The sequence below is a fragment of the Danio rerio genome, chromosome 17 (genome assembly GCF_052040795.2).
Source record: "Danio rerio strain M-AB ecotype USA chromosome 17, GRCz13ab, whole genome shotgun sequence".
Classification (NCBI taxonomy): Eukaryota; Metazoa; Chordata; class Actinopteri; order Cypriniformes; family Danionidae; genus Danio; species Danio rerio.
Genome location: NC_141037.1, coordinates 47,713,932 through 47,726,035, shown reverse-complemented (window position 1 = coordinate 47,726,035; position 12,104 = coordinate 47,713,932). Strand labels below are relative to the sequence as shown.

Below are 12,104 nucleotides of genomic sequence, written 5' to 3'. Positions count from 1 at the left end.
CAGCCATAGCAAGCAAAACAAAAGCAGCCTAGCCCACAGCAGTTTCGGCTCTGGCCCAGAGGGATGCAGACAACCTACATGCTTTTTACTGGAGCCAAGGCTAATCACATCGGGAAGAGGCACTGCATGGGTAAGTGGGTTCGAATTGTCATTGGAAAATGATAGCCCACCCTGCCATGTAGCAATGGACTTCTGGTCTTCTGTGTCATCGAGTGAGAGGGTGATCATCCCGGAGGATTAAGCGATTCTCTCACTCGGAGCTTGGCTAGAGCAAGCTAAGGAATGGAAGGTCCTCAAGCGGGGATGGCAGATTAACCCCCAACTGTAACTCTCAGATCTCACCGGGTATAACAGGGGTGGCTAGCCCTTTTGTAGAAGCGAGCCGCAAGCTGTTGAACAGACATGCCTTCGCAGTGATGGCATGCGCTACCCGCGAGCACTGCATTAACATGCTGAACCCCCAGACATGCAACATATTGCTCGTGCCCATTATCTATGGACAGGGAACCATTGCATCCAGAAATGCACAGTCGGAACAACGTCTTTAAAACGATGCGCTGCACGTCCATGTTTCTTTTATAGGAAACTTGCTCAGTTACTCACTACTCTAGGAGAACCAGACCAAAGAACGCCCAGGGATAGGAGAATGTCCAGCTTGACTGTCTGCCACTACGTTGTAATGCATTCCGACAAATTCACTGCAGTTCACAAATTCACATTAGAGGAAACACAGAGGAGGAAAGTGATCAGTCGTCACAATTTCCTTCCACCAGAGCTGAGATCTCTCTCGTACCCACAAATTCCTCTGAATGGTGGAGGACATCATAAAGCATATAAACCATAAGCGCAAGCTGCGATGACGGCCCTTTCCCACCTCCTCTTCAAACCGCAGTTCACCGGCAAATTCTCTCTCTCTCTCTTTCCTGGAGATGGAGGAGATGGAGGAATAAAAGGCTCTCTTAGTAACATGAGGCTCTGAAAGTGAAAAAATATCTTTGGCATTGCGTGTCTGGCATCTTTATTCACAGCTGATTGTGATTGCTGCCATCTGCGTACGCTGATGCTGCCAATTAATTGGTATTGTATTGGCCCATTTTATTACTCTTTTAGATGATTGACTTTCTAATGCAATCCGCATAGTGGAAGTTTTTCCACATAGCATTGTAGTTCCCCTCAAGCTAGGGAACCAGAGATTCTTTGTAATCTTTGAATTATGCCTTTGGCAAACACTATTTTTAAAGATATATGAAATAAAGATTGATAGATCTAGTACTTTAGGAGCAAAGATGGGCAGAGAATTGCCAGTTTGCCAACAAATACACGAGCAACTTATTGAATTACATCAACAAATACCAGCTAAAACTGTACTGTGCCAAAAGGAAGCCCTATGTAAACAGTGTCCAGAAGTGTTGTTAACTTCTCTGGGCTCAGACAACCATCACACACTAGAAATGTGTACTATGGTCTGATGAATCAGTATTTCAGGTATTTTTTTGGGGGGAGAAATGGATGCCACATTCTCCTAACCAAAGAAGAAAAGGATCATCCAGATTGTTACCAGCAACAAATCTAAAAGCCAGGGTTTGTCAGGGTAAGGTTATAAGTTATGTCAGTTCCCTTGGCAATGGTAACTTATAATTATGTGATGGCACCATTAATGCTGAAAAGTAAAAGAGATTTTGGAGCACATTATTTTGTCTTATTTTCCAGGGATACTCATGCATATTTCAACAAGTCAATGCAAAACCACATTCTGCACACAGTACAAAGTCCAGGCTGCAGAGGAAGAGGACACAGATACTTGACTGGCCTGCTTGCAGTTCCGACCTGTCTCCAATAAAGAATGTGTGGTGCATTTTGAAGTGCAAAATGTGACAACAAACATCCCATACTGTTGCCTACCTTAAGACATGATTGCAGGAAGAATAGTACAAAAATACAGCTGAAACACTTCATCACTTGGTGTATTCAGTCTTTAATCAGTTAAACTTTGCTGTTATTTTGGGATTTCCGCCTGGATTTTGCCTACCCGAATTTAAAAGCATCCCAAATCCACATGCAGCGGTGTAAATGCAAATTTTTTTTATTATTTTAAGAAAACCCTGTAATTAATTTTGGTGGTTCCTGCACATGTTTGTAATTATAGGAAAAAATAAAAATGTTTCTACCATAATATATGCAAAAGTTATTGTATTCCAACTGATGAGAGGTGCTATACAAGCCACAGGGACTGATCATTGTTTTCATATTTCACTAATCTTATGTTTGATCAAACATAATTCACTATGTTTGGACCACATCAGACATATAAAAGGATTACTTATGCACTTCACCTCAAAAACAGAGGAGAAATGGCCCTGAAGCGCACAGCATAAGATAAGAGATGACAGCTGTCTGTGCTATCTGGGGCTGCTTAGGGATCATTAATGTATTGTTTTCACTTCTGCGCCATGGAAACGTCACGCTTCATTTGGCAACTGTTTCATATGTGAAAATATTTAGGTAAGAAGAATGCTACAACCGTATGAGCACTGGCAAGAGCTTTCATTTGAACTATAACTTGTACATGTGTCATATGAAAAATATGAAAATGGACCAATGTAAAATATCAAGCTGGGGTATCCAAAATACCTTGTATTTAAGTGTAAATTACTTTTGTACAGTAGAATAAGAACCAAAAGAATGCATATGCGCAAAAAAATATAGATTCTACGCTTTAAAATGAAACCACTTAAGGGGGTCTGGTGCAATGCTAGCCCTTTAAATCTTAAACCGAAAGTCGATGAGGTCCGCGGAGTTTAACTGGTTTGTCATTTAAGTGTTGTGAAAAGGAATGGTAATATTACAAAATGGTCAATGCTTTACTATTCCAACATTTTTTTAAATTTGTTGCAAGAACAAAAATTGGAATATTCCTTCATTTTCTTTTCTGCTTAGTCCCTTTATTAATCAGGGGTCATCACAGCGGAATGAACCGCCAACTTATCCAGCAAATGTTTTATGCAGCGGATGCCCTTCCAGCTGCAACCCATCACTGAGAACACCCATGCACACTCATTCACACACATTCACTACGGATAATTTAGCTTACCCAATTCACCAGTAAGACTTGTGGGGGAAACTGGAGCAACCGGAGGAAACCCACGCGAACATGGGGAGAACACTCCACACAGAAATGCTAACTGACCCAGCCAAGTCTCAAACCAACAGCCTTCTTGCTGTGAGGTGATTGTGCTACCCCCTGTGCCACTGTAATGGCCAAATTGGAATGTGTTTATTAAAAAAAAAAAAGCAATTAAAGTAAAAGTAAACTTAAAAATCACAACTGTCTTTTTAAATTAGCATTTTCAATACGGTTTAAAATTTTTCTTGTTTGCTGTTGTACATATAGTGTATAGATGTAAATATTTTTAGAATACGACCTGATATTTAAAATGTTAAACACACATGCATTTATTGGTTACATTTATTTGATGTATGTGCTCTGGGAAGGCCACAAGAGTTTACATCTGTGTTATCTTGAGAAATGATAACACTATATCTGTAGGCCTATTTATTTTCCAGCTTGCTTTTTTTCTGGGGTTTCCCGATGGTGGGTGTCGCTCAGGGTTGCAGTATAAATAACATTTAACAGATCATGCAGCCACACAAATCCTCAAATTGTGGTCTGGCACAATGATGCTCCTGATTCTGGTGGCCATCTTTGGGCTGGGTTTGGCCCAGCACAACCCAAACACGAAAAATGGTAGAACGTCCATTGTTCATCTGTTTGAGTGGCGTTGGGCAGACATAGCTGAAGAATGCGAGAGATATCTGGCACCAAACGGCTATGGAGGAGTTCAGGTGCGTTTGAAATGATTTCCATGACCATTGGGATTGTATTAGCATTTGGTGATCATGCACGAATTCTTTTTTTTAAAAGATGTTTTTTAATTTAATAAGGATTATTTCTGAACAGATCTCTCCCCCAAGTGAACACGTCAAGCTGACCAATCCTTGGCATCCTTGGTGGCAGAGATATCAACCAATCAGCTATAACCTGTGCTCCAGATCAGGAACTGAAGCAGAACTTAAAGACATGATCACACGCTGTAACAATGTTGGGGTAATGTAAAACTGAAGCTTAAAGTATTGTACCTACCCAGTGGGCACAGAAAACATGGATTTGATGTCAGTCGACTTTGTTTATGTCAAAATTACATCAAATTGACATCTAACACCTAAAACACAAATCAAAAATTTATTACAAGTCAATTAAATGTTAATCTTTTGAAATCAATTAACTTTGATGGTATACAAGAAAACAGTGTACCTTTAGTCATTTTTAACCAATTACACTGTCTTGTCCCAATAGATTTAGACGTTTTTGCAAGAAAGCAAAAATGGAATTATAGCTGGTTTTGATGCTAAATAAAATCTACCTTGTTAAAAGAAAAAGAATTGTCTTAAGTAACATTTATGAAAAACAGCTATGTCATTTACCAGCTAATAACCTTTTCATTACATATAAAATGAAGCTGCTGAACCTAATCAGATGAGCCTGATAAAAAGTGGTTATTTACAAGAAAAGAGGTCTGATGGATTTAGAGAGTTTTGCATCTAAACTATTCAAATGCAACTGAATCTGATGAAAAAATATTTACTTTTAGTGTTGTAATATTGGTGGTCAAAAGGGTGTCAATGTGTTGATGTTAAGTAGATGTCAAGGCCTGCTGGGTATTAATGGACAAATGACACTAAAGATGTACATGTACTTTTGAGACCAAAGCATCCTTCTCCTATGCTTTCTTGTTCATTACATTAGTTCATAGTATTATTTTGTTGGGCAGGTGAACATTTACGCTGATGTGGTCATCAATCACATGTGTAAATCAATTCATGGAGCTGGAACTCCTTCAAGCTGTGGATCACATTTTGACGCCAATAAGGAAGACTTCCCCACTGTTCCCTACTCATATCTGGACTTCAATGATGGCAAATGTAAATCTGCCAGCGGGCAAATTGAAAGCTACAACGATATTTACCAGGTTTGTTTTAACTAACCAAGGTGTTCAAGACTACTAGAGACTATTAAGCAGGTATGAGTTAAGCTGCGGTCTTCCAGGAATTTGAGACCATTACCATTATATGTTTTGGACAGGTCAGAGATTGCCGTTTGGAAGACCTCCTGGATTTGGCCCTGGAGAAGGACTATGTTAGAGGAAAGGTGGCTGAATACCTGAACAAGCTGATTGAATTGGGTGTTGCTGGATTCAGAGTAGATGCTTGTAAGCACATGTGGCCTGGAGATCTCAGTAACGTCTACAGCAGGCTCAAGACCCTGAATACCAAATGGTTTCCATCTGGTACTAAACCCTTCATTTATCAAGAGGTATTTTCAACCGTTTTTAATTCTATCATATTTTGAGCAAATCGATTATATATTAACACAACATTTGACAGGTTATTGATTTAGGTGGGGAGCCCATTAAAGCCAGCGAGTACTACGGGCTGGCAAGAGTGACAGAGTTTAAACACAGTGCGAAAATAGGCACAGCGGTCCGTAAATGGGATGGAGAGAAGCTAAGCTATCTGAAGTATGTAACAATAACTTCAGTTATGTGATAAGTAGATCATACTTAGCGATATAATAAACATATGACTTGTCCTGTATTCATGCTTAGCAATGTTTTGGTTTCTAAGATTATTAGAATAGTTATGAAGTGTTTTGTTTTAGGAACTGGGGAGAGGGCTGGGGTTTCATGCCCTCTGATAAAGCTTTGGTTTTTGTGGACAATCATGATAATCAAAGGGGCCATGGTGCTGGTGGAGCTTCCGTTCTGACATTCTGGGACTCCAGGTAAAATATTAATAATTTGCTCTTATAAACTGTTAAAACTGTCAATCATCATTAGTGCAAGAAATCTTACTATTACCAGTAATTTGTACAGTAGATATTTTTTACATTGTGTTTAACTCTCTGTTATATTCATTCTAAAACCTGCTTTACCAGGGATTTGGTTTTTACCTGGAATTATGAAACACGCTCCATAGAAGTGTTAGCACCACGTTTGTGGTTTTAACGCTGCATTATGATGCTAAACTTGTACAATGTGAAGCAAAGCACTTTTAGAATATTACCGCTTAACAGTCAAAAGTGTACCTCATATTTGCATATTTGGAGTCTAGCAGAAACATTGCGCTGTGAATAAAGAACCTTTTGAGTGTATAAAAATGTGTGAAACTGTATTGGAACATCATTTTTACTATTGTAAGCTTCATCCTTTAAAACATGTTAATATATAAGATGAGGATTTTTACCAGTGTCAATAAACATTAAAATGTTTATTGCAGTCATTCAATTAGTCACATAGACATGAATTTTATTCATAATATAAATTTTGAGAGAATTACATGCTTATGATTGATCATAGCTGGTCTCGCATTAGCCAGTACAGGACTCACCAATTAGAAGATTCGGAACTCCTAAGTAGTTTCTTACCTCAGTACCTTCATCTTGAATAATTATCCCTCCTACCCCTACTCCCCTTGCTTTCTAGATTGGGTGACACGGTGGCCCAGTGATTAGCACTGTTGCATCACAGGAAGAATGTCACAGTCCCTACTGAACCAGTCAACATTTCTGTGCAAAGTTTGCTTGTGCTTCCCATGCTTGCTTGGATTTCCCCGGGTTCCCCAGTTTCCTCCCACAGTCCAAAAATACATGACCTACCATTGGCTTACCATTGGCTTGTGAATGTACAGTGTAAAAGATCATATGGTGAATAGATTTTTGAAATGTAAATGTTGTAGTTTATTGCATTGCAATTTAAATTTAATTTATGATTATCATTTATTAATTCATTTTCATTTCGGCTTAGTCCCTTTATTAATCTGGGGTCACCACAGCGGAATGAACTGCCAACTTATCAAGCACATGTTTTATGCAGTGGATGCCTTTCCTGTTGTAACATTTATGATTATATATGTTTTAAATATATATTTTTATTTGTAGTTAAAACATAACCAGTCAGGGACTAAATAATATATATTTGTACTATCCACACAAAACAGGAACATCTGTTCACACATAGCATATGAAAACCTAGTCTTTTATGTTTATTTTGAAAAGCTCTGCTGTGTATTTTTTAGGCTTTATAAGATGGCAGCAGGATTCATGTTGGCTCATCCATACGGTGTGACAAGAGTAATGTCTAGTTACCAATGGGATCGTAAAATTGTGAATGGAAAGGTAATAGTGCTCTCCAAAAATGGATTCTCATATATTGTTTTCATTCCTTATGAGTCCAACTTCTTAAATTATACACTTGCACATGGCACAGGATGAGAATGACTGGATGGGACCTCCAAGCTTTTCTGATGGATCCACTAAGCCTGTACCCATCAACCCAGACTCCACCTGTGGCGACGGCTGGGTATGTGAGCACAGATGGCGCCAGATTAGGTTGGTCTCAATTTTAGTCTTAATTTTTTTCAAAAATGCAATTCTCCTAATACTTTATTATTCTCCTAGAAATATGGTGATTTTCCGTAATGTAGTCAACGGTCAGCCCCTCTTCAACTGGTGGGACAACGGTAATAGTCAGATTGCCTTTAGCCGTGGCAGCAAGGGATTTATTGTCATCAATAATGATAATTGGTGAGGAACAATTGGAGAAGAACAAATACATGAGTAATGATTATGTTTACTGTTCAATAATACACATTATATTAACTTGATTTGTCTCTTAGGGAACTGAATGCGACACTGAACACTGGCCTGCAGTCAGGCACGTACTGTGACATCATCTCTGGAGAAAAGAGTGGGAACAGTTGCACAGGGAAACAGGTGTCAGTGGATTCTGATGGAAAAGCCACCTTCAGCATCAGCCACACAGAAGAAGATCCATTCATGGCCATCCATGCTGACTCAAAACTGTAGATTCAGTCACAATGAATTATAATAAAGCAACTGAAAATGGTTTCTATGGTCTTGTGTTCTGTCTCCATTTGAGAATTTATAGTGTAAAATAACCCAGCATTTTTAAAGTGTAATTAACAGACCACGTCCAAAACTGGCCATTTATCTTAAAAGTTTAGTTCACCCAAAAAGGAAAATTGTGTTTTTAATTACTCACAATAATTATTCAGTGGTTAGCATTGTTGCCTTAGAGCAAAAAGGTTGCTTGTTCAAGTCCTGACTGGATCAGTTGGCTTTTCAGTGGACTGGATCAGTGTGCATATTCTCCCCATTTTACGTGGGTTTTCTCCAGGTTTCTCCGGTTTACCCCAAAGTCCAAAGACATGCACTATAAGTAAATTGGGTAAACAAACTTGGCCATAGTGTATTAGTGTGTGAGAATGAGAGAGTGTATGGGTGTTTCCTAGTACTGAATTGCAGCTGGAAAGGCATCTGCTGTGTAAAATATATGTCGGAATAGTTGGCAGTTCGTTCTGCTGCAGCGACCTCTGATAAATAAGGGACTATGCCAAAGGAAAATGCATGAATGAATAAATTAATAATTACACTCCACCATGTTGTTCCCCTTCAGGTGGGGAACTCCAATGCTATTAGTGGATTTGAACTTATAAATCCACGAATGGGAGGATTCGGTTCAGAAGCCGCTTGTCTGAAAGAGTATTGAACGTGCCAATGGATGCCAATGAATTGGCAGCATAAGCTTGCGCAGGTGTGCTTCATTGCCAATGAACCCAGCATATAAGCACATGTGGAGCAAGCAGACGCCATCCTTTTCGCTTCAGAGACTTTCTGATCTAGTCGATGAGGGTTCCTCCTGCTGTGATCCAGCGATTCCAAGCGAACGAGAGCATTCTCCCGGTCCAGAGTGTGTAAATGAAGCGGCAGACGGTCGAGCTGGGTTTCTCCCTTGCCTGGCATTCCTTCAGAGCGGTGCGTATAAAGTTGCAAACTTCACAAAGAGAGCAACACAGTCGTGCAGCATGTCCTTTTCAGGATGGCGCTCCGACTGTGCGTTTCTGGATGCGGTGGTTTCTGTCCTCGGATGATGGGCACGGGCACTGCGTTACATGCTCCAGCATGTTAATGCGCTGCTCGCGGGCAGTTCATGTCGTTATTGCGACGCTATGACTGTTGCGCAGTAAAGATCGCGGCTAGCCTTTGCAAAAGGGCAAACCACCCCAGTTGTCTCCTGCTCTGCAGCGGGCACTCGGGCAGATCTGAGGGTTTTAGCGAAAGATAATCTGTCGCCCACGGGCCCGCGGACCTCTCGCTCCTCCAAGCGCTCCATCCAAGCTACGGGCGGGGGAAGCGATCCGCCTAACAGATGGTAGCCCTTACGCTCGATGACACCGGAGACCAGACGTCCACCGCGGCATCGGAGGGTGGGCTTTCATGGTCCAATGATGATCCAGACCCGCTCGCCCCCTCCGGGCAGGTCAAAACGGATCCTGAATTGGACATGTTAGCCGTGCTTTCCCGGGCTGCTTCGGCTGTGGGTTGGAGATGGTTTATCCCCCAGCTCCGCGGCCGGACCGACTAGAGTGGCGTCCCCTTCTTCCCAGAGGTGCACAGTAGGCTCACGCGGTCTTGAAGGGCACTTTTTTCTGCTTGTGCTGCGTGTCCCTCCACCCTCACCACTCTTGAACGGCCAGGGGATATGTGGCGATTGCTCAGGTTGAGTGCGCGAAGGCGGTCAATTTGCGCGGTGCCTCTTCTTGGCGGGGTCCGCCTCGTCTCCCATCCAAAGCCTGTAAGTTTTCTACCTCCCTCGGAGCTAGAGCTTACAAAGCTGCGGGCCAGGCTGCTTCCGCCTTGCATGGGATAGCCACCTACCAGCGCTACCAAGCGCAGGCGCTGGCCGGGCTGCATGAGGGTGGGTCCAACCCAGGGTTATGAGCTTCGCATCGCAGCCGACTAAGCTCTTCGGACTACTAAGTCCGCTTCATGTGCGTTGGGGAGGACGATGTCCACACTAGTGATCCAGGAGCACCACCCCTGGCTGATATGCACGAAGTCGACAAAGTCCGCTTTCTTGACTTCCCCATATCCCAAGCTGGCATGTTCGGCGACACCGTCTGTGAATTCACCCAGGAATTTGAGTCGGCGAGAGAGCAGTCTGATGGGTGAGGTCACCTATCGGCGGGTCCGTAAACCCGCTCCGCCCCCCGTACCATCCATATCTGCTCCTTGCCGAGAGAGCTGCACCGCCCCCGCACACGCCTCTGGCGAAGGAAGCGCGTGGAGCACCTCGGAAGCAGGCAGCCCCCCCCTCCCCAGAACGCCGCTAAGTCTGGCAACTGACCGCAAAGCATCCTTGGGACAGGTCATATGGAGAAGAGTGAACTTGCTCTTTCCCCGCTGGAGGGTGGGGCCCTATTTCCAACGGCATTTTTTTCTGCCATGAAAAAATTAATGAAAAAGCACTTTTACACTTCCCCGGATGTGGCCGGCCGAAATCTGCCAGTCTGAGACACTGTGCTCTCTAGCTCGCAGGTTCGGTGCTTTTCTCCTTTCTCCCATCCCTCGAGCCTCCTCTCCAGAGCTTGGGTGAGAGCAAATCTCTCACCTTCAGCTCTTCCGCGGGACCCGCGCGCTTCCTGGATCAGCACACCCACTCCGCGCTGCCCCACTGCTGGTACGTCAGCGATTGTAGCGATGAGTCCATTAGCGAGAGCTCGGCCTGCCTGGTTAGCGCGGGCCAGCCCTTCACGGTGGCTCATACGCACGATCTGACTCGGCTATGCAACTCAGTTCGCGAAACGGCCTCCCAAGTAGAGGTCTGCATAAATTTCCGAATAAATCGCGGGAGCGGTTGGTAACGGGTTTAATTTGGGACGGGAGCGGGCTGTCTAGCAATATCGCGGATATTGCTATGCCAATGAGAGAGAGAGAGAGATGGAACAAAATCAATGCCAAAAGTCTTGAATTAAAAAGCTTGTTGAATAGCACAAACTGAAAAAAATAATACACCGTATTAACAAGTTCTTGCATTTTAATGACTTGAATTCCAGGGTTTGTATTTTTAGGTCCTGAAATTTAACATAGCCGTTTATTTAAGCTGTGAATATTTAAATGAAAAATATTTCAAACATGTTTTCATACTTAAAATTTCAATAATTCATATTCAATTTCCAGATTTCACTAACAAAATATTCAATACCCTTTAAAAATACAATGTATAATATTCAAAAGGTCATTTTAAGTTCATTTTATTTCAGTTTAAATATTCGCTTCCATAAATTCAGTGGCTCAAATTCGACTGTTAAAATTCAACATTACATCCGGGAACCGCAGGAAAAGCAAAAAATTGCAGATGGAAGATCGCCAGCTGCTCTAGATTTCACTAGCATGTGGAGATGGAATAATGTAAGATTTTTAACCCAGTAAACAGGCGAGAAAAAAGCTAATTAAGGCACAAAAGTAGTATTTAATATTAATATCAATGCTTCGGACATTATAAATGATAAAAAGTATGAGTAAAATGAGTAAATGAGGTTTTAGTCATCTATTTTTGCTCTTATGTAACGAAAGCCAGCTGGTGATCGCGTAAACCTCACTCCTTGGATCCAGGGACAGACATTCTGCAATCTGTAGCATCCTCGAGGCATTTGTCTCCCATGCCGGTATCGCCGGGTCGCTCCCTGCTCGGACCGGTGCGGTTACACATAAACTCTCTTTTGATGAATATGATGTTACACATTCTCTATCTTTATTAACTCTTTCTTCCATAGACGTGAAGTATTATATTGACAGCTAAAGAATACAAACATAAGAGAAACAGGAGAGGAAATCTCATAATAATACAAAATAGATAAACATTTCCGAAGAACAATTAAGAACAAAGATATTAAAACCAGAAAGATTTTATGAGAATGTCACACAAAACAGTTACTTGGAACTGTTAAACAGAGCATTCAGGTATGATTTAAGGTTGGTTAAGGATGGGACGAGTAATTTAAAATAATTTAACATAACATGCGAATGCATTGAAGGAGCGTCTTCAGTTATTATTTGAATGCAGCTATGTCAGGATTGGGATAGGTTATATATTTTTTTATTTAAATTATTATTATGATTGTTAATATTATTATTTTATGACATTTATTTTGGCTATTGCACTTAATTAATATTTCTATGTATCCTT

At 41.6% G+C, this 12,104-nt stretch overlaps 1 protein-coding gene across 1 annotated transcript; it reads left to right on the top strand.

The window, feature by feature from the left end:
- The first annotated feature begins 3,671 nt into the window (after window positions 1–3,671).
- On the top strand, window positions 3,672–7,961 carry amy2al2 (amylase alpha 2A-like 2). Its single transcript, NM_001003729.1, is given in 10 exon segments — window positions 3,672–3,843; window positions 3,959–4,105; window positions 4,830–5,027; window positions 5,141–5,371; window positions 5,443–5,576; window positions 5,717–5,839; window positions 7,132–7,231; window positions 7,323–7,444; window positions 7,514–7,639; window positions 7,732–7,961. Coding segments are annotated over 10 exon segments (1,539 nt in total). The 5' UTR covers window positions 3,672–3,675; the 3' UTR covers window positions 7,922–7,961.
- The last annotated feature ends 4,143 nt before the right edge of the window (window positions 7,962–12,104 follow it).